The 22,606-nt window shown below is 39.4% G+C and overlaps 2 protein-coding genes across 2 annotated transcripts in view; one reads left to right on the top strand and one right to left on the bottom strand.

The window, feature by feature from the left end:
• Positions 1-6,757: 6,757 nt before the first annotated feature.
• Positions 6,758-13,355, top strand: LOC115775410 (patatin-like phospholipase domain-containing protein 2). The gene is made up of 10 exons (XM_030722948.1): positions 6,758-7,034; positions 8,117-8,349; positions 8,619-8,684; positions 10,199-10,408; positions 10,893-10,953; positions 11,142-11,324; positions 11,672-11,813; positions 12,181-12,249; positions 12,698-12,763; positions 13,057-13,355. Exons 1-10 carry the CDS (start codon positions 6,848-6,850, stop codon positions 13,343-13,345), a joined length of 1,506 nt encoding a protein of 501 aa, XP_030578808.1. The 5' UTR covers positions 6,758-6,847; the 3' UTR covers positions 13,346-13,355.
• Positions 13,356-14,671: 1,316 nt separating this feature from the next.
• LOC115775412 (2-oxoglutarate-dependent dioxygenase htyE-like) overlaps positions 14,672-22,606 on the bottom strand; it is a 9,301-nt gene continuing 1,366 nt past the window's right edge. Inside the window, exons 4-7 of the mRNA XM_030722950.1 lie at positions 16,529-16,685; positions 15,408-15,550; positions 15,170-15,280; positions 14,672-14,851 (exon numbers count right to left, since the gene is read on the bottom strand). Of these exons, the coding sequence (XP_030578810.1) occupies positions 14,672-14,851; positions 15,170-15,280; positions 15,408-15,550; positions 16,529-16,685 (591 nt within the window). The remainder of the gene's footprint in view (positions 14,852-15,169; positions 15,281-15,407; positions 15,551-16,528; positions 16,686-22,606) is intronic.

Genomic DNA, 22,606 nt, shown 5'->3' on the forward strand with positions numbered 1-22,606 from the left:
TTTCCTGGTTCAGAGTTTCCCTGAGTATTCCTAGTTGTTGACCTATTAGCTCCAGGTGAGCGTTCTGGTTTCCTTGTATCTGATGTGCATCCAGAAACCAAGTTGTGTATTTCTGGGTTCATGCTTTGCCTCCTGAGTCCTGTGTTTGGGTCCTTATCCTGCCTGCCACACTGTAGAATCATGACTCTTATATGTCAGAGTTGTTCAATAGTTACAAGGTTCAGTGGATGGGACAAGCTAGCTGGGCATACCTTGGTTTTATTCAGACAGAACTGCATTTGTGAGCTGTGGTGGTTTATCCTGGTTCAGTCACTGGTCCTGTGGTGACAGCATTTTGTTTTCTTCACACTGTGGTCGGGTTGCATGGATAGACTAGTGGACCTCACTTTTATGTTCCGTTTGTGCTCTTGGGGTGCCACCATGCCATTTTGTAGTATAGCAGTGTAATAACATTTACAGCACTGGGCCCAATTGTTGACCACTTGTGTTTGATATTATTCTATTGATGCTCAGCAATTCTGTATGCTGCATAATTATTATTTATATATTACAAATGGTTTATTTACTAGTCTATAATTAGGTGCATTTGCACAGTTATGCAAAAATCTCCATCTATTGGATGAAAAGAGTCCAACATGTCCAGAAGCAGGTCAAACACCCTAAATCACATATTTCCTAAAAAAATGAAAATGAAATTTTGCTTAGGGCCCCTTCACGGCTTGGGCCGGCTCTAAACACAGTTATGTACTGTATCATATATTATGACTTTGTAAGTCTTTCACATGAGATTAACAAAATGCACTCTGGAAAAATGCACATTTGTATCAACATCCAACCTTCAGTCAAAATACTAGTACTTTAGTACCACGAAAGAAACTAAATTATGTACCAAGTTTTTTTTTTAAATGTGGTCCAAGAAGAAAATGCATTTGAATAATCTGATTTCAGCAAAAGACTGATATGAAACCTGTTATTTTAAATGCAAGTGCAGAAAAAAGGAATTTACTTGTTAAAATCCTGCTGGGAAAGTAATTTTAGTCTGAGCCCAGCACAATACAGGAAGGCTAAACAGAAAATGTAAGTTAAAAATAGTTTCCCCTAAATAGTGTCCCCTAAAATTTAGTGAGCCCCTTTAATAGATATTTAGACCTTCATACATTGGTGGAATGGGCTGATTACAGTGACGCTTTCATCTCCACATTTCTCATCCTAAACATTTTCCCCAGTATATATAAGCAGAACCAAAACACAACTGGCAATTATGAAAACATATTTACATCCACATGGCTTTAGTGTTTTAGTGTTTATGTGCAGAAATTCAAACAACTTTTATATTCTATTTTTTCTTCAATTAGCAGACAGCTTAAATATCTTGAATGACAATCCCTCAGTTTGCAAACTATCAAAGCTTACATGGGCTTCTTCTTCAAGTGTCACTGCAGGATCTGTGGTTAGCTTATCACAGGAGAGCGCAGCTTCTCTGAAGTCATGTTCCTCTCTGTTGCTGCACCCCATCTTTGTCCAGGCCTGAGTGAAAAGCCCAGTACGAGAAAACAAAAAGATTACTTTGAACTGTGAATTGTGCATAGCTACTCTATTGGAATCCAAGAATAAAAATTGTGTAGTTGGAAATGAGCAGAACAGATTTTTTTTAATTAAAAATATTATAGGTACAATTACAATACAATCACATTAATCAGTAATTACAATTTAAGAAGAAGAAGAAAGAGCTTTATTTGTCACATACACATACATGCAGTGAACTTCAGTCTCTGCATTTAACCCATCACACATTGAGTAAGTAGCACATACAGTACAGCGTGGAGCAGGGGGCAGCCAGAAAGCGGCCGGGGAGCAACCTCATCAGTGATGAACCCTCTTCTTCTCCTCTAGGCCACCACTGCCCAATTTAAATTCTGAGTTAGGATAAATAAAAATCTTTATATACTATTTTTCTGGAACAAAGGTCCATGTTTACACAAAAAGATGAATTTTACATCACTTCAGTTGGTCTCTTAAAAGCATCCTTTCATTAAATCAGTGCAGAGTAGAGAGATTTAATATCAGACAGCAGGTCAAACAGTATGCTAATGAGAAAGAAAATGTATTAAATATAAAAAAGGAGAGAATTGATAAGCAAAAACAATGACAAGGCTTAGAAACACAGAAGTTCCAGACTGCTCTAGTTTCATGCAGTTTGAACCTGGAGCTACACTATATGTTCAGCTTGTGTGCATCTTATTGATTAAAGCCCTGCAGGTGGGACAGGTAAACAGGAACTATAATACAGACTGAGGCTCATTCAAAAACAGTTAAACTTCATGAACAGACCAAATAACACTGACAGGCAACAGAACTAAATAATGAAGTCAAATAAACTGAATAAATAAGCGTTACAATTTGTTACTGTTCTGGATAGAAACAATAACAAATTGTACACAGAGCGCTGGTGGCGACAGTGGACTCTTGTGGTCCAGGTTGTTCAGGGAAACCCCCGCAAACTTGCTGCAAAGTTTAACAAATTCCTGGAGATGATTTCTATACCTTAAATTTAAAAGCCCACACCAACACAAAAATGAAAAAGTTAAAACAGATTCAAAGATAAAACACTCTCATAAAAGTATGGTCAACGTTAAAATTTTGGAGCTTACGATAAAAATATCGAGGGCTCGGAGCCATAGGGGTGTAAGTGACATTTTGCCAACTTTGAAGGAGAGCCAAAACAAAAAAAATGACCATAGCTTGCTCTTTCTTTGTATACTAATTGTTTAGGCACTCGTTATCTCATTTTCTGTTTAAAAATTTCAGGTAATTGTTTTGTATATACGTGTCACTCCAGGAAACTCAGGTTCAGAGAGGCTTGAGTTAATGTGCATGCTGAAGGACATATCCATCCATCCATCCATCCATCCATCCATCCATCCATCCATCCATCCATCCATTTTCTTCTGCTTATTCAGGGCCGGGTCGAGGGGACAGCAGCCCAAGCAAAGAAGCCCAGACTTCCGTCTCCCCAGCCAACTCCACCAGCTCATCCGGAGGGACATCAAGGTGTTCCCAGGCCAGCCGAGAGATATAATCTCATCAGCGTGTCCTGGGTCTACCCTTGGGACATGCCCGGAGCACCTCACCCAAGAGGCGCCCAGGAGGCATCCTAATCAGATGCCCGAGCCACCTCAACTGGCTCCTCTCGATGTGGAGGAGCAGCGGCTCTACTCTGAGCCCCTCCTGAATGGCTGCACTCCTCACCCTATCTCTAAGGGAGAGGCCAGCCGCCCTGCATCACTGCTGACGCAGTCCCGCTCTGTCTGTCAATCTCCCTGGTGAACAAGACCACAAGATACTTGAACTCCTCCACCTGGGGCAGGAACTCAGCCCTGAGGGCACTCCACCATTTTCCGGCCTCAGTCTTAGAGGTGCTGATTCTCATACCAGCTGCTTCACACTAAGCTGCAAACTGTTCCACTTCAAATAAATAACTCCTCTGCAAATAATCAGTTAACTGCAGTTAAGCCTGTGGTATGTAGACGTTTACAGTTTTTCTCAATTGCCAAGACACATTTCTTGAAACCATCCCTCCATGTCTCTGATCTGTAAACACAAAACTCAATTTTCAAACTACTTTCACGAAACCTCTGACTCTTCCTGCAAAACCAAATTATTGCCTCAAAACAGTTCAAACGGTGCTCAGAAGCAAACAGTATTGTCAGATCAGACCCCGAGTCAATCAAAATGAAAAACACTACTGAACAGTCATTATGCACACCACAGAAAAAAAGAAAACACAACGATCAGATCATAAAGTGTCAAGAAATAATCTTTACTGTTCACAAAAATGCTTTTTCAAAACAAAACTCCTGTTTAGCAATTATAGTACATATATGTGTGTGTGTACACACACACTGTATTTGTGAGTTTGTGTATCAGTTTGTGTATCTGCTTCTGTTTTTTTCTCTTTCAGGAGCTGTTTGTTTATTGAGTGTGTTTTTTGTCAGCAGCAGCTGATGATCCAGTGTTTTATTTGTCCTCTATCCTCTACTTTGACCTTTTTTCCCTACTCTCTCACCCCATTTTCCCTCTTTCTCTTGCTTTTTGTCCCTTTTCTTTTTCCATCCTTAAAATATAAATAAAATTGAATATGGCCTGATAGCGTTCACTTCTTGAGTTCTTTTTTTTAAGTCAGTAAGGTCCAGTTTCACTTTCTAAAGTTTTGGTCAGTTGTCTTCTCTCAGCCTCGTATTTCTGACGGTGCAATAAAACGTGTTCTTGTTATGTGGCGTGAGCCGTACTCAGGAAAAGGGCTCAAAAGCAGACACGGAAGAGACAGACACTTAAAAGTTAAAGGAGCTTTATTTACAAACAGCATAATCACCCGATAAGCACGGATAAATAATTAACCATTGAAGGGAGCACGGGAATAGAAGGGACGGGATCTGTGGGCAGGTTCGGCTTGCTGGGCTGAATCTACAGAGAGGGGACAGGAGAGTTAGGAACTGTGGTCCAATGAAGGAAATTCTGGTGGTGACAGAAAAAGGAAAAAAGCTTACTTGGTGAGGCGTGGGAAGTCGGTTGGGGAGGAAGGTAAAATGCAGAGCGCTGGTGAGGGTCCGACGTCGCTCGGTTTTTTAGGAGGGCAGGCAGATGGATGCATGACAGTGGAGGAGTGATTCATTCATTTAGTTCACTGAAAAAGGAAAAAACAAAATAAAGACTAAATCCAAACAAGAAGGAAAACCGCTGGCTTTCATTTTCGGCCTTATTATGCCCTTTATCTCTATCCTGATGAAACTAATAACCAGATCAGCTGAAAGACTTTTTGTGGCTTCCATTGCAGTCCTATCTGCCATTTCATTTCTTCTAACTCATAATGAGCTGGTATCAATAACAAAGGTGACCATAAGCTCCATCATACTGACTCTGTAATGTGCTGAATGGTTGAGCTGCAAACTGGCCAATGATGAACTGTAATCTGAACATATTAATGCTCTTAATGGTCTTGTGTCTCCAATCCATTGAACACTTAAACAGATGAACAGAGAGCATTTCTCCTGGGCATACTGATAACCTATCACTGATCCTTTGCTGTACTTTGACATGAAACTCTGGACTGTATTCTTAGATACATCTGTATAGATTTGAACATAATCATAATACTAATCAATGTATGCCTGTACTGTATGTGAATATAAAATAAAGGCCCGATCCTTGTTCTTCTTTTCCAGTAAAGTGAGATCAGCTGCAGCATCAGGATGGATCCATGGTGGTATTGTAGGGAATGGCACTGTCTGACTGATGTTGATCTGTTCCAGATTAAGTTCAGTTGTTTTCTGACACACTGTCCACCCAAAGCTCTTTATTTCTGTTCTCTCGTTTTCCCAGGAAGGTTTAAGATCATCTTGTGTTGGATGATCTTGTCAGTATCCCAGCAGATTTGCCCAGTATTTCTGTGTTAGCTGCTCTCCTGATTTTTAGTGGCATTTCTCTCATTTCTACATGTAATGCATCTGTATAAAGTGAGAACCCCATCCTACCCTCTACATTCTTAAACGCATCATTTATCAACACTGAAAATCACAACGGGCTCACTATGCTTCCTTGTGGTGTTCCATTTTCTACTGACAAAATTCCTGAATAAATCCTCCCTATTCTTACTTGCATTCATCTTCCTACTCAAATAATCCACCTGAACATTTGACCACTGATACCCATTTCTATATTTGTAATTACTAGACCTTCTCTCCACATCATATAAAATGCTTTTTCTATATCAAAAAAGAGCACGCTCTCTTTGTTTACTTGCGCCTTTCTAATTTCATGTTCTAAACATAAGGATATATCCATCGTACTTCTCCCTCTTCTTAAACCACTCTGATACTTAGACATATATGCTTTATTTGCCATATAGTGCGATACACTTCATCTATCATTCTCTCCATTATTTTGCAGATGCTAAAGCTTTTGGTCTGTACTTTCCTAGTTTTGTATCATCCTTCCCTGGCTTACCTATTGGAATAATCACTGCTTCCTTCCAGCTTTGCAACAGTTTCCCACCCTCCCAAATTCTGTTCTATAATTATAATAAAATGTCTTTAGATGATTCACTAAGATGACTTACCATTGTATAATAACCCCAATCCTTTACTGATGCTGAGAGTTTGGATTTCCTAAATCTTTGTTAACAGTATATTCAATAAGTCATTTGTCTCTTCTGCTTGCTGCAATATTCCCCTATTTTCTAAGATTGTAATTTCTCTTCCTTGTTTCCCTTCTTCACTAATATTATCTGAACTATGAATTTTAACAAAGCTGCCTTCTCTTCAGTTTTCACTGCTGTTGCTTTCCAATCATTTAGTACTGATACCAATGCCATCTTTTAATGTTATTTATCCTACTAATCATCGACTGCATCTTAAGAAATTCTGTGTCTCTCCCCACTGAGTTACAGAAACCCCTCTAGAAGTCCTTTTCACTTGTAATGCTTTTTCTTACATTAGCTTATGACCTTTTATAGCCAATAAGATTCTGAGAATTTCTTTTTAACATTTTTACCTTTTTTTGCAGAGCCACTGTAATCACATTCTTCTACACTCTGTCTGTCTTTACAGAATAGTGATCACTACTGGTATCTTCCATCTATTGTCTAGGCTGCCAGTCATGTGACATTTTCTAGCCAATGGGGAAAATGCTCTAAATAAGGCCAAATTATGCAATAGTGGACTAGCTTCTCACCTTTGGGCTGTTGTTGTGGGGGTGGCAGCTGGCTTTCCACACATCAGTATGCTGAGATTAAAAAAATAGTGTCTGTTATGAATTCTTCTCATGTTGATAAGAACATTAAATACCTCAAATGTTTGATTTGAAGAAAGAATGGAGCATCTCCTTTGCAGGATGCGGGTTTATGGGGATTTACTATATTGGTGCCACCAGCTGTATCCTTGAACGGTTCCCTCGCTTCATACAAGATGCCTCTAAAATCTATGGAGCCTCTGCAGGGGCTTTGACGGCTGCTGTTCTTACTTTGGGAATACCTCTAGGTGAGTTGCTGGCTTCTTCTCTAGCGGACTAGCCTCCATTTAAAGATGTGTCATTATCTTTTATGTTGACAGAACAATAGTGGAGAAAAGGGATTTTTTAAATACACATTCCAGTTTTTGCTGCTCACCAACTGTGGATTTACTAAAGGACTGTAAAACATATGGCTCTGGGGCCATTATGAGCTTGGCACCCCTGATTTAGTATTTGAATTCCCACCAAGTATTTCCTCTCTCCATTCTTTGATTGTCTCCACTTCACTAGAGGGCACTGCTTCTGTCTATGGTCGCCTCTGGAGTTGCTGCATCTTATTTGATTTAAGAAAACATGCACACATGAAACACAAAGCAGATTAGTGAACTTACTCAGTATCACTGCTGGGTGACACGGGAAAGGAAAACAGCTTCAATACACTCTGGCAGTGACTGTCCAAGTCTCTGTAACAGATACAGATAATTCTTTTATATTTGTTGAAATCTGGTAACTGTGAAGAACACAGCCTATCATTTTAATATGACCCCTCAGACCCTATGAATGGGACATAGTTGAGCCAATAGGGAAGGGTCTTTTCCAAGCCTGGAAGAGACCACTCCCAACAAAGCTGGAAATGTTTCAACATAGGACAAAGGTCATTCAGAGGTCACTTTGCATTTATTTACAGAGACCCTTCTATCTTAAGGCCCAAGTGATCCTAAGAATGAAGGGTTCACGTTTTTCCTTAAGTCACTCATCTGTAAGTCTTTTGTTTAGGGAATCACTCTTGTGCTATATGATCATAATCTGAAATCTGAAATCTGAATGTCTATCTGCAATATATTTCTGGAATTTAATATATCCTTGGTATCATTTTATTTGAAATGTGCTGGCTGTTTATGAGAATATTTATTTATTTTGATCAGCAATGACCAAACAAACAGAAAACCAGCAGAATAAAAATAAGCCAGACAAAAGTCCACTCCAAAGCCAAGCCTAAACACAGCAAACAAACAAAATAAAAATACAGCAAAAACAAAAATCTTTAAGGTTTACAACAATCAACCATTCCAGTGTATCTAGTATTTCGTTACTGTGTTCCTTTGTACAGAGAAATGCTGCGCTGACTTGATGTCAATAGCCAAAGAAGCCAGGAAGCACAGACTGGGACCCCTGCACCCATCTTTCAATCTGCTTCAGAGAGTGCAGGACACTCTGCTGACCCATCTGCCAGAAGATGCCCATGTTCGAGCCTCAGGGAAGCTCGGCGTGTCCCTGACCAGAGTGTCTGATGTGAAGAATGTACTAGTATCAGAGTTTGATAGCAGAGAAGAGCTCATTCAGGTATATTTTACAGTTTGGCACCCTTTCACGCAGCGTATACTTTTCTAGTGTCAAGATACAGTTTAGTGCCATAATTCCTGTTATAAGTAGACAATAAAAGGAGCCAATAAGAGCACTGATAATACAGTTATCAGTGTTTGTCATCATTGCTAAGATTGCTTTAAGGCTGACTAGAAAAAAAATTGAGGAGGAAGATATAGAAGAAACTAACTGGAGGAGTAATCTGTGTTTCTGCAGCCAAAGTGAAGCAATATCTGCCCCTTTTCTAGGCTCTCATATGCAGCTGCTTTGTCCCTTTTTACTGTGGCATTATTCCACCCACATACCGCAGAGTGGTAAGTATAACAGAAAGCCTGAAATAATAACACAGCAACAGTGAAACTGTTAAGCTGCCACATTTATGGTGAGCTTTACTCGGTGGGTTCATATTACACACAGCACATCATACTTTACGGCTTGTTACATATTGATACAGTAAACCTGTATGACATGAAATGGAATTCAGTCCCCGTGTTTCCTAAAGAATAAAAAATAAAAACCAGGGAAGGGGAGGCATGTAGACTATGTTGCCAGAAGTATTCACTCAGCCATCCAAATCATTGAATTCAGCTGTTCCAGTCACTTCTATGGACACAGGTGTATCAAACCTAGCACCTAGGCATGCAGACTGCTTCTACAAACATTTGTGAAAGAATGGGTCGCTCTCAGGAGCTCAGTGAAGTCCAGAGTGGTATCGTGACAGGATGGCACCTGTGCAACAAGTACAGTTGTGAAGTTTCCTCATTACTAAATATTCCACAGTTAGTTAGTGGTATTATAACAAAGTGGAAGCGATTGGCATGAAATGGTAGACCACGTATAATCACAGAGCGGGGTCAGCAGATCCTGAGGTGCACAAAGCACAGAGGTCGCCAACTTTCTGCAGAGTTAATGTCTACAGACCTCCAAACTTCATGTAGTCTTCAGATTAGCTCAAGAACAGTGCGTAGAGAACTTCATGGAATGGGTCTCCATGGCTGAGCAGCTGCATCCAAGCTGCTCAGCACCTTAGATCCAGTGAAAGGACCTCTTAATGCTTCAGCAAACCAAGACATTTTGGACAATTTCATGCTCCCAGCTTGTGGGAACGGTTTGGGAATGGCTCCATCCTTCCTGCACAAAGGAAGTCCATAAAGACGCGGATGAGTGAGTTTGGTGTGGAAGACCTTGACTGGCCTGCACAGAGTCCTGACCTCAACTGAGTAGAACACCTTTGTGGTGAATTAGAACGGAGACTGCGAGCGAGACCTTCTCATCCAACATCAGTGTCTGACCTCTGACTACAGACGACTGAATACTTTTTAGTGTATGTGCATGCAGAAACTGAAGACTGGTATAATATATTGTATTAATTTTGAAAAATCTAAGCATAACTTTAAAGCCCACTCAGTGACCACAAAAACAGAACCATGTGTAGTATTTTACAGTGTAATCTAATGTGATGCACAAGCCCTTGCAGCAAGTAAATATGTAACAAAATAAAACAGTTTTAGAGTTCAGTCAACAGCACTTCAGCAGAGTTGTACTTAAATGTGTAAAATCATTCTGGTTTCTATCTGTACAGCTGGAGTTCTCAAAACTCAGTTTGGGTTTTCTGCTGATTTGTGAAACCGGTTATGATTTTTTTTACATGATCAAACACTATCTGGATGACCTCATATATGCAAAAATGATTGAACCTTCATGAGAAACAAAGTAAATGCTTTTTGGCAGTGTAAAATAATCTAAATATAATCTAAATATCTGATTATGACGTACAATGATGGATGAAAGTTTTATGCAGTGACGAGCAGCTTACCATTCCATCCAGCACTATGTGGACGGTGCTGTCACTGACAACCTGCCTGGCTATCACCTGAAACAAACAATCACATTCTCACCATATGCTGGCGAGAGTGACATCTGCCCCCAAGCAAGTACTCTAAACTTCCATAAGGTGCACTTCAACAATATCAGCATCCAGCTGAACTCAGAGAACCTGTACAGAGTGACCAGCACCTTCTTCCCACCCGAGCCTGAGGTGAGTTACAGATGATCACATTAATGAGAAACTGCATACCAATAAAATACACAAACAGGAGGGTTTGTATCATGCAGCTTATTTATTTATGTGTTTTATATGGGGCGTGTCTGACATCATGCTGAGGTTAGATCTTTTTGAGATTTAAAAATTTGATGCTAATGTCTTGGAAAAACCTTGTTTTTTTTAAATTATACCTGATCAAAAAATGGATCTTGAGCTATAGAAAATGTTTTTTAGTGTGCAAAACTTTCCAAAATAATTAAAAACAAGTTTGAAAAGTTTAAGCATTGGCTGAGCCAGAGTTTGACTGAAAAGTGATATGACTCTGAGGTGTGGTGGAAAAAAAACAAACAAAAATGTACAACTTTAAATATACAGCAAGCAAACATATTTTTAGTGATACCAAAGGACAGTGAATACCTGTGAATGTCAATTTTATATAGATTGCTGTTATTTTAATTGGGTAATTTGAATTTTGCAGGCAATGGCTGAAATCTGTCACAATGGCTACAAGGATGCTCTTCGCTTTCTGCAAGAAAACAGTAAGGGCATTGATAGTGACTGCTGAATATTCATGTAAACAGAAAGTTGAGAAGAAGTATATTTAACTCAACTAGCAAAAGATACAAAATAGATTGTAAACCATTCCATAGAAGCTGGAGAAAAGAAATCGTGACTATCAAATTTTTAAATCCTTATTATTTATATTGGACTTCTTTGTTTATTACAGATCTAATCAGCAGTGAATGCCCCATGAGAAGTCTGGCGACTGATACATCTAAACATATTTGTTGTGAAGTGGTGAAGGAGTCCAGTGTTAAGGCACAGCAGCGCGGACTGAACACGCTTGAGGAAGGTCACTGGTGGCTGGATCCACACCTTATAGAGAACCTCTCAGTTAACATTCAAAAGGGTAGGGAGGGACAGTCACTGAAGGCCAGGTAGCTTGTGATCAGATCAGCAGGGAAATCATCTGGGGTGGGGGGGAAATACTGCAGCCATACTGCGATGTAGAAAGAAGAAGAGATAGTGTATAGTGTGAATTACTTTTTTATTTTTATTCTTCTTATTTATATGTGTGTGTATATATGGTTGCAGGTACAAAATACATTTCACTGTGCATTGTACTGTGTATAACTATGCATGTGACGAATAAACACTATCTTAATCTTAATCTTAATCTTAATAATATACCATTGAGCCAGTGCTAGAATTAAAATAAACTTAAAATAAATATATTTTTCACTTTATTTGTGTCAGTGCTGTGTGAGGCCTGCAGAGAGACACGTACTGCTGGTGGTCTGTTCTCCTATATGACTGAGTACCTGCCAAGGAAAGTGACTTCTTACCTGCCGGTCCCCTATTCTCTGCCTGTTGACTCGGTCAGCTCTCTAGCCCAGAGGTACTTACCTGTATTCTTTGTGTCTGACCTGCCACATGCCAATGATTTATGCTTAGTTTGAGCCCTTTTTCTCTGTGATCTGTTCTTGTGTTGATGACATCAAAAATGATCAATGTATTTTCCAGTTTTGAGCAATTAAACTGGGAGTTACATTATTTTATTTTTACCATAAGTAAAAATTTAAATTCTGGACTTCCTAATATATAGAGAATCCACTTAAGTCCAAACTTTAATGTGCAGTTGTATATAGATTATTTCTCCCTTGGTGATAATGCAGATTTTTACATCAAAGTGCATCAAGTCCTTTTACCTTTCACCGACATTATGCATTAATTTCAGTCTCTCTCTCTTTCATTGCTCCTTTCAGATTAGTCTACTGGATTCCAGATCTACAGAGGGACAGGAGCAGTGTCATGTCCTGGGCCGGTGGCCCAGTGTTATGTTTTCTTGGTGTTTGTTATTTTCTCGGTTCTATGTTGTCATCTTGTTCCACATGTTTTCCTGGTGTCTAGTCTGCGTCTGCGTCTTTGTCTCCCCCTTTCTGGCTTCCTGTTTTACTTTGATGGTCGTCTGTTCCTTGTCTTCAGTTTTGCTTTCCCCCCGTTAGGGTAATCATAATCACCTGTGTGCCCACCTGTTTCCTCTTCCCTCATCAGCCCCTCTGTGTATTTAAGTCTTGTGTTTCCCATGCTCCTTGTCGCGTCGTTGACGTTGTGTGCCCGTGTGTTCCTGTGTTCCCTGTGCCTGCCCTCCGTCTCCCTTCCGAGGTTTTTTTTTGGTATTTGTGTTCCCCCCTTACCTGAATAAACGCCCTTTTAAGTTACCTCTGGAGTCCTGCGTTTTTGCCCTTCCTCGCCCGTTTCCTCCCCGGCCATGACAAGCAGGCTCTATGGCATGGTTGGAGACATATACAAACAAGCACTAAAGGATGACAAGGAAGACAGTGACAGGTAGGCAGGAAAATGAAGATAGACTGTACATTCTTCCACTCTTGATAAATGAGCAGGCTGTACTGTGATTTCACTGGTTCAGACATATCATCTTATCTCAGAGTTTTAGACAGATCCTGTTCTGAACCAAAGACTTGGATTAACTGATTAGAAAACCTAGATTATAGTTGAAAAATCTATGATTGGATTTATTTTTTGGTACAATGGGCACAAGATGTTCTCTGACAGTGCATTCAGGTGATTTTTTTCACTACTGATGTTACTTTCCTTCAAGCCAAACTGTATTTTTCTAGTAAACCACCTCTGCACAGATCTACAAGCCTGCCATTAGCCCTGAACCTGTGCAGTGACAGAAAAGGAGACAAAAATTCTTCCTCAGAAGCCACTTTCACCTCCAGCCATACCTTCATCTCTAACACGCACAGTACATCGGACCACGTGCTCCTGACTCCACCCACCAGCAACGCAGGCTCTGGGTTTGATGAAGCCACCCTGAGGTCACGTCAAAGTGCAGATACCTACCTTTTGGTAAAACCTACCAATGAAGGGTGTTCCTGGAAGAGCTGGGGCACACGCTGGTGACCCCAGCAATTTCAAGATGGCCTTGTCCCCAACAGTTGCTGCTACTGTTACACCACTCAGACAGCGACGACGTTAGGTGTAGAGAACATTTAGTTTATTACTTCACACTGCAAGAAGCAAGCTGGACATGACAAGTTCGGGGGCATACACTTCTTCTGCCCACCCACACTCTGGACCCCAAAAACATCATCAACAGCTCATTCTGTCTCCTGCTGGCAAGCATAAACATGGCATAAATGGCTAAACTACTAAATGGATCAAACCTTGTTTAAGAACACCGGACAGGTATTTGAATATACAAGAAAATACACTCTACAGGTGCCACACTACCATTGTTGCTGGGATACAGCAGTCTGAATAAGAGCATGACCCACAGCCCAGTAACAATGAGGAGAAAGTGCAAATTGTGTATCTACAGGAGAAGAATGGCAACCACCTGCTCCAGCTGTTGAAAGTGTGTCTGCAAGGACCACTCTGGTTTGCACATCTGGCCGCTGTTGACCATACACACACACACACATGCTGAAATACATTTTTATAGCATTTTGTAAAACAAACAAACAAAAAGCAATAAATGGATATTTTTGGCCACTAACACACCAGGTGGGAGTTTGTCTTTTTTGCTACTGCTCAAAAGAAGTAATGATGCAAAAAAAAAGAAAGAAAAAAAAATCATTTTTACTGTTACTGCTGCTGACCTGCAATGATGATTAAAAAATATTAGCTTTCATCAATTATGTGGTTAAAAAAATGACAACTTTGTCTCTTGTTTATACCTGAAAGGTTATAGGAAATATGTAATCTAACTGGCATTCAATTTTGAATTTGAATTTTGAATTTGAATGAACGTTTGGTTTTCATGACAAGAACTGATACAAATTTTAAAAATCTGCTGGTAAAAGTGTAAAAATCTCTTAATATAAATTCATTTTATAGCATTTTGGGAACGCAAAGAGAAGGTGGACATTTTTGCCCCAAACACGCTGAGGGGGGTTTGATCTATTTTACTTTCCCTGCACAATAATAACAATGCTTAATAATCAATGTTGCATATCTCAGACTGAGCTATTAATAATACAAGAAAATCCAGTAGCACTATATAGAAAGTGGTTGTTTTTGAGGTTGTTTTCTGACAACCTGCCATTTGAAAGGTTAAAAAAAATAAACATGAATGGATATTTTACACTTATGGCAAGAATTAATGTTAGTTAAAAAGTTTATGCAGTAAAAATAGTACAAGCAGTGAACAGGCTGATAGTGATTTACAACAAAATCAGAAGGATAAAAAAAAAAAATCACAGTCAGGTTAAAATGGTGAGTGCAAATTTAGCTCCTTCCATATGAGTCGTTGAATCGCTCAGTCAGGTAGTCGCCTGCTGTAATTGGGGGATATTTGTTTGAGTTGTCACAGCAGGTGATCAGAGCTTCGTCATCCGGATGGACGAAGAAAGCCAGAGACTGCCGTGTGCCGGAGTCACCGACAGAGGGCAGCAAAACCCTGTGAAGCTAAGAAAAAAGGAGCAAGACTGTAAACTGTAATCCATGGCACTGCAAATACTGCGCTGCATCCTGCAACAGCTGGGAGGAGATAAGTATACAAAAACTTCTTTGGGCAGTATCTAAACTCCTTGTTTGATGTCTGCAAGTTTAAGATGTTGGCCTCAGAAAGGAAACACAAACATATTTACAGTAGGTGAAACCTTTCTTATTACAGCCAACAAATTATTCTACCTGAGTAATTTAGTTACATTTACAATTAAATTTACAGTATGTTTTTATAACCTTGTCATAAAAATATGGGGCAAAAATATCCCCTTCACTCACTACAGAGATAAACTGGTCACTTGTCCAGCGCTGCATCAGGTCAGCGATATTTATGAGGATGGCTCCAGGGATACAGGGAACAGAGATGAATTCCCCTGAGCGTGCACGCACCTGAAGGTTGACAAGTGTCAGGAGGATAATATGCCTGAAGATTATTTCATGCTTTGATTTTAACATATAATGTGTTACACAACTCAACAAAACAAATAACTGACAATTCAAGAGATGTGATGTTTACCTGCAGACCTTCTGAGCCCTGGAACAACAGAGTAATGCTGCCATAGTCTGAATGCTCTCCACATCGCAGCTGGCCCTCCTTTGCTTTCTCACAATTCACTGGTGGGTAGTAGAGAGATCGCAGTGTAGTGCTGTTTTTGTCAGCTACAGGAGACACAGCAGAATAGTCAGAATTCATACTTGTAACAATTCTCCAGAACCACAGTTTAGTTCATACCTTGATTTGTCTGTAAATTAGATAAATACCAAAACTGTGGAAAAAATTATTAACCGTGGAACACCAAGGGTATCATATTTGATACATGAGCTTTTGAGACATGAAAAAGCTGATGTATACAATCAGACACACGCGGCGTTACTGTGAGCAATAATTTGCACAAAAATGTCAGGTGCAGCAAAAATTATACAATTGAATATGCATACATGCAAACTGATATATATATATTTTTATTTTGCAGAAGTTTCAATAAACACTCCAGTATAAAGAAAAAGTGTTTTTAAGAGCAATTATTTCATGGTTCAGGCTTCACATGGTTACTTGATCATGACTGGATACAAATAAAATAATAAAATCCATTATTCTGATGCATTACCTGCTCTCTTGTTGCAGCTTTCATGCTTGAACTATGCAGTAACAGCTCCACAAGACAACAGGGGGACAGATCTGTGATAAAATATTGTCAGTGTTTGTGTTGTGATTTTGGTCTTAATCTCAGAATTGTTACACAACTAGCTGTAACAACAAGTTGGCACAGAGGGCTTTTCTGCATTGAGGTTACACTTTACAAAAAAGAATATATCATTTTTTTGTCTTCCATTCTTTCTTTTTTTTTTGTTTATTTTTCTTGTTTACGATTTTGGCCTTATTTTTATTATTTCTAACTTTGTAGAATTAGACATTGTCAATTTTTTTTGTGTGAAGAAAACCTGTTCACAAGACCCAAACTACAGATCTAGCGACACTTACTATGATATGCAGTTTGAACACTTTCAGTGTTCAGTGACCTAGGTCAGTTGCTAGATATGAGGAACCCCTCTTTGAAGAGTAAATAATAAAAAGTAAATGATAAAAAGTGATCCTATGCCACTGTATAGTGGGTGTAGTGTAGGTGGTGATCATACTTCCTATTGAACGGTGTGTACTCAAGAACACCTCTGGGTCCAGTCCCAGACTGTGGGCCATCACCCTCAGCACCCGCAGACTCAGCTCTTTACAGCGTTGGAAGAAGGACGTCTGGATCTCCTGGAAACTTTTTAAATTGCCTGATGACGGCCATTTCTACAACAGACAAGAACAGAAGAATAGCACCAGAGCCTGGCTAATGATAACACTGGTATGTTCAAGTGCCCAATATTATGCTCATTTACCTGCTCATAGTTTCAGGGGGTCTAATAGGATAGTTTTATGCTTGGATGTTTTTCATTGGACTCTTTGTATTCTGGTGAAAATTAAGTACCCACTATGTTTCCGCACCTTGGCAGAAATAACTTGAAGTACTGTCTTCTGTATGACTGTCAGTTTCTCACATTGTGGAACTTTGGACCTGCTCTTCTTATGGTGTCGTTCCAGTTCACTGAGGTTTGTTGGTGCTTTGGTTATGCACAGCTCTGTCCAGATCCCACCACAGCATTTTAATCTGGTTGAGGTCTGGACTTTGACTGAGCCATTGCAACACCTTGATTCTGTTCTTGTTCAGCCATTCTGTTGGAGATCTGCTGCTGTGCTCGGGATCATTGCCCTGCTGCATGACCTAATTTGACTCTAGAATACTTTAGTATGCAGAGGCATTCATGATGGATCAGTGACTAACTGCCCAGGTCCTGTGGCTGCAAAGCGAGCCCAGACGATCACCCTCCACCACAGTGCTTGACAGTTAGCATGAGGTGTGTGTGCCGATGTGCCATGTTTGGTTTTTGCCAAACGTGGCGCTGTGCATTATGGCCAAACATCTCCACTTTGGTCTTGTCTGTCCAAAGGACATTGCTACAGAAGTCTTGTGGTTTGTAATGCTGCCATGTTCTTTCTAGAGAGGAGAGGCTTTCTCCTAACAACCCTTCCAACAAGCCACATTTGTTCAGTCTTTTTCTAATTTTACTGTCATGAACTTTAACCTTAAACAGGCTAACTGTAGAGCCTGAGATGTTGCTTTTAGGGTTTTTTTTTTTTGCCATTTCCCTGAGCACTGCACAGTCTGGTCTTGCGGTGAATTTACTAGGACATCCACGGCTCCTGGGAAGATTGTGAAAATGCATTAACACACACCTGCTCCAGACCAGCAAAGTGCCAAAACGTCTGCTAATTTAGAGGTGGTAACACTTAAAAAAATAATGCCATCCATAACTCACAAGTTTGAGTTAATAAGTCAAAATTTTGGGAAAATAACTCATTAAAAAAACAACAAAAGCAAACAAACTTTATTAACAATGAAGTACAAACAGAACATCCTAATGCCATGGTTACCGAATAGAAAATAAATATGGAACAATATAGAAAGAATAACAGAATATAAAATACATATAATTCAGAGTCAGAGGTTTACATGATTCTAATTGCAGTGCTTTATTGAAAAGTTCTTGATAGAAGTGGTTAATATTGTCATGGATCGGTGTGCTGTGGTTGTGTTTTTCTGTTTTCTGTTTTGTTTCAGGGGGCCGGCAGGCTGGTTTCTCCTCTTCTGTAGGGCGGAGCTGGAGGTTGACTCATATGGGGTTATTCATTTATGGACACACAAATTTTTTACTACAATAATAGCCCCATAGACTCACGGTGGCCCTGCACACCTGCAGCGAGTTATCATTCATCACTCTGGTATTTAAGGCTTTGCCCTAGCCTCCTCTCTTCACCAGAGTGTCCGTGGTAAAGTGTCCTCCAGCCAGCATCAAAGCAGAATAAGTTTTATATATATATATATATATATATATATATATTAGGGGTGGGACTCGATTAAAAAAATTAATCGAATTAATTACAAGCTTTGTAATTAATTAATCGAAATTAATCGCATTTTAATCGCATTTCAATATTTAACATGATAAATATTAATTTAAGCTTAGTTGATGAATAAATCAATATACATAAGCTTAAACTTCAAAATTTTGTTTATTTTCCCACCAGTCTACTACACAGACCAATGAAGGGTGGAAGTGCTCCTGTGATAAGCAAACTCCTGAAATTAAAGTTAAGCATCATAACTGGATAGTTTTATTCAACATTAATGTCTCACTTGTTATAGTTGGAAATTAATCATTCTCAGCTGTATTCCTTGATGTTGAAATGTGTATGCTTGTTTTAACAGCTTATTTTGAATTAAAGACTTAAAATTAAACCACAAAAGGAGAAAAAGTTCGTTCTCCGTTTAACAGCTGCTTTTACACAGCTGTGCTTCACACTCACGGTTGCTAGGCGACATGAGCTACGCAGAGGTGACGGCAGCTGATATGAAGGCTAGCTGCTCACTTCCGGTCTTTGTGGTGTTCGTGGGCTGCGAAAGACGTGGGCCGGGTCCTTCGCAGGATGCAGCCCCTAATTTGGACATTGTGCGTCGATATAATCTGTATGCCGGGAACTCGCGCACTGAGAAACGTTCCACGGTGCAAAGTGCGATTAAAATGCGTTAAAAATTTTAACGCGTTAATTTCCCTGTAATTAATTAATCGAAATTAACGCGTTAAAGTCCCACCCCTAATATATATATATATATACTTCAATAATCTCTCCCAAATATGCACCCTTTTTTAACAGGTATACCATTAATTTCTGACAAATTAGAATCTTTGAGAGGGAACTAGACAGATCTATTCAGAATTATTTTCAGCCCTGAAATTGAGGAAAAGTCGTGTGTGTGTGTGTGTGTGTGTGTGTGTATAAACAATTGCTTTGCTCACATCAAGTGTTGAATGACCTTTAACATGAATTTATGGCTTATAAGCTTTATGTAAAAAAAAGTCTTGGAGGATAAAGCTATCATCTAATATATATACATACATTATAATCAATTGTGTCCGAAACCAGCTAAGGTTAATGCAAATATTTCTGCCAGCCATAAATCCAGATTATAATATCATGTAGTGCCATTTTTAACTTCTTGAAAAAATAAGTACAAAGATTTTTGACATTATTAAAGAGATTGATTGGTTTTCAATTTTCTACACTTGGGTCCTTTTTGGCTTTGGAATTAACCCTTGATGAAGCAATGGAGGCAGTTCTTGCGCTATTGTCTTCAACAGAGGATTTGAGGCCTGTTGAATTGCTCTTATTTGTGTTCAGGGCCCTAGAAGCTCTGCTACCCCTCCCTAATAGTCTGCTGTCACCCAGCAGGCCCTCTCAGCCCATCCTCAGAGCATACTCATCTTCTGCCCTAGCCCCGTGATGAACCTGTTGCTCATTAAATTCATGCTAAGGGGTCTCAACTCATAAAACTGCCCGATTTTGGGTTCGTGTACAGGACACCAGTCATCCTGTTTGCCCATTTTTTGATTTATACTGGATATAGGGATAATTCTGTCCAGTGAATCTAGCCGAAGGCTAACTTGCTTGTGTAGCACGGCCAAAAACTTTGGAAATGCAAATCAAGAAAGTATAAATCTGTCCATGCAACAGGTCCGGGGGCAAACTGGGCCTCATTTTCGTCCTCATATCTGGTCAAGTGTATGTGTGAGGAGTGTAAATCCTTCTCCAAGAGTGCCTTAGGATGGCCTCAAGGAGGTTATGGCTGACAATTAATGTGATGAATTTTTCTTACTGTCTTGTTGATGTATTGAAAGTGCTCCGGGATGTTTATGCCCTTTCAGATAATGACAGTAGAATTAATGGCAGTTTCTAATGAAAGTTTGCAAAGTGCAGACTCAGCACAAATCGTAGACAAAGAAAGGGAAAGAGTATAAATACCACGGTTAGAGAGGAGAGAGAAGAGAAGATGTAGCGACTGAGTTTGTCCGTGCTGTCCGTTTTTCCAGCAACTACTAAGGCACAACCTCCCGGGAGGGCTTCCTGCTTTTACTTTTTGCTTTTTGTCCTTGTTTTTTGTGTTTGTATATTTCTAAGTACTAGTAACTTTTTGCAACAGAGCTTGCTCATCGCCATGGATCATCTGGACAGTTTGATTTTATTTAGACTCATACTTAATCTCAGCGCGGGGCTCTCCTCGCGTCGGAGGGAGTGATGAGGAAGCCGGGGCATGATCAGCAGGTTCTTTCTTCCTTTCTTGTTTCTCTGTGTGTGTAACAAGAATTGGGGCTAATACCGTGGTGAGCAGTGCATAGAATTCATTAGCCATCATCATTCCCAGGGGATTTGTTTTCTTTAAGAGAACCAAAGGATTCTTGAACTTCTGTTAAATTCCTCGATCCCAAAGTGTCTTAAAATGATCACCTATACTATTAGAATCCTCTTCCTCAGGCCAGCTGATCTGGCACTGCTGGCTGTCCCAGTGACAAAGAGGAAGCTCAGAGGTGACAGCGACTGTGGAACGATCTTCCCTTGCACATGAGACAGGCTGACTCACTCTCTGCTTTTAAATCCTCTCTTAAAACACATTTCTTCTTTTTTGGCTTTTAACTCAGTCTGAGATGTTGTTTTTCTTGTTTATTGTCTTGACTGTGGTTTTGTTTCCTTGTGTTTTGTCTGTGTTTGTGTTTGCTCTTAGTTGTGTACAGCACTTTGGCCAATGACATTTGATTTTAAAGTGCTTTATAAATATGAGTCCAGACAAATGCTTTCTCAGATGACCTCATTATTTTTGGTAAATTTTTGAATTTTCTTTTTTCTTTAGAGCATCCATTTTCCCTACTGTTGCTGAATTTCTGATTTCAAATTTCATTAATTCCCAGCATTTTCCAAAACTATTAAACAATGCCTGTGTCCAGTATTTTTTTTTCCTTTAAACAAGTCTCAGGGTTTCACATCAGAATTCTTCATTTTGTAACACTTGAATTTCCGATCATCTTTATTCCAAACTTGTCTAATTATCAACCTTATTTCTAGTTGTTTTATGGTCTGTCAAGACTGTTGGTCCTATTAATATATCCATCGCTTTATCTTCAATCAACTAAAAATCTCTGCAGGACTGTGGAGAGCTGTCCTGACTCCATGTATGAAGATTTTTATTCACATCTTCAAATGTTAGTCCTATCATATTAGATATGTTGGATGACTGATTTCTAGGGGCTCACCTATCCACACTTTGATAATCACTGTTTTAGAATCTCCTCCCCATAAAATTCTAGCTGAAAGAAATGGAAATAATCTGACTAATCTTTTCTTCTATAGTTAAAAATAAACATTTTGCTCTTTATTATTGAAGCCATATATATCAAATAATAATCTGACAATATCAATCAAATATAATCCACAAACCACTGACTTTGTTTGCAGAACATTGCCTCTGAATTTACCTACTAAAATATATGCTCCTGCTGACCTGTTGTTACCAAAGAAAACTGCATTTGCTGCTCCCACTTCTGAAATAGAAGTTTCTTTAACAAAATTAAAATCTGCACCTTTGTTTTGGCAATAAAAAAAAAAAATGCTTTACTTGACTTCTAATAGCCCTGGCATTAACACAGACTAGAAACTGATATTAGCTCACACAGAGCTCTCTCTCACACACACCACCTCTCTTCACTTTGCTGCACAAAGTCTAAACCTTGCACCGCACTGTAGCAAATGTTTATCACTTTATGAACATGGAATCAGATCAGACCTTTTCAGCTCACCAAAGGAAAACTGGAGTATTTACAATATAGCATCTCCTTGTCATATTTGTCTCCATGTCTCCATGAGGTGTCCCGTGCTGTTCTGGGCAGGGATCTGGTTGGTTGGACCCTCTGTCGTTGGGCTGGTCCAGACTGTGAACGTGTATTGATGAGACGATTTATATGTTTTACTGCATCTGCGCCATCTGTTTCCAGGAATAACGGTCTTCGTGGAGCTTCTTGATTGGAAGAGTGAATTTTGACACAACTATGCAGAAATTTCTACTTATTTTCTCGAGATTTTGACTTAACTCGAAATGTGAGTTGTGGATGGCTTTTTTTTTTTTTTTTCCCAGTGGCGGAAACAAGCTTCCACCAAACTTTCTCTAAAGTACGAGAAAATGAATAACTTGTACTTTAACCCGCTAATGATACCTTATGGCATCAAATAGTTATGCCGGAGCCAAACTCCTGAGGTGAATTGTAAAAATAAATCAAATACAATAA

This window comes from Archocentrus centrarchus, unplaced genomic scaffold (assembly GCF_007364275.1).
Source record: "Archocentrus centrarchus isolate MPI-CPG fArcCen1 unplaced genomic scaffold, fArcCen1 scaffold_121_ctg1, whole genome shotgun sequence".
Classification (NCBI taxonomy): domain Eukaryota; kingdom Metazoa; phylum Chordata; class Actinopteri; order Cichliformes; family Cichlidae; genus Archocentrus; species Archocentrus centrarchus.

Excerpts from the sequence above, each read along its gene's own strand:
- LOC115775410 (XM_030722948.1), top strand. The coding sequence starts at position 6,848 with ATGTTTGATTTGAAGAAAGAATGGAGCATCTCCTTTGCAGGATGCGGG. Across the intron at positions 8,350-8,618 it reads GCAGAGAAGAGCTCATTCAG|GCTCTCATATGCAGCTGCTT; the intron begins GTATATTTTACA and ends CCCCTTTTCTAG. Across the intron at positions 12,250-12,697 it reads TCCTGGGCCGGTGGCCCAGT|GCTCTATGGCATGGTTGGAG; the intron begins GTTATGTTTTCT and ends CATGACAAGCAG.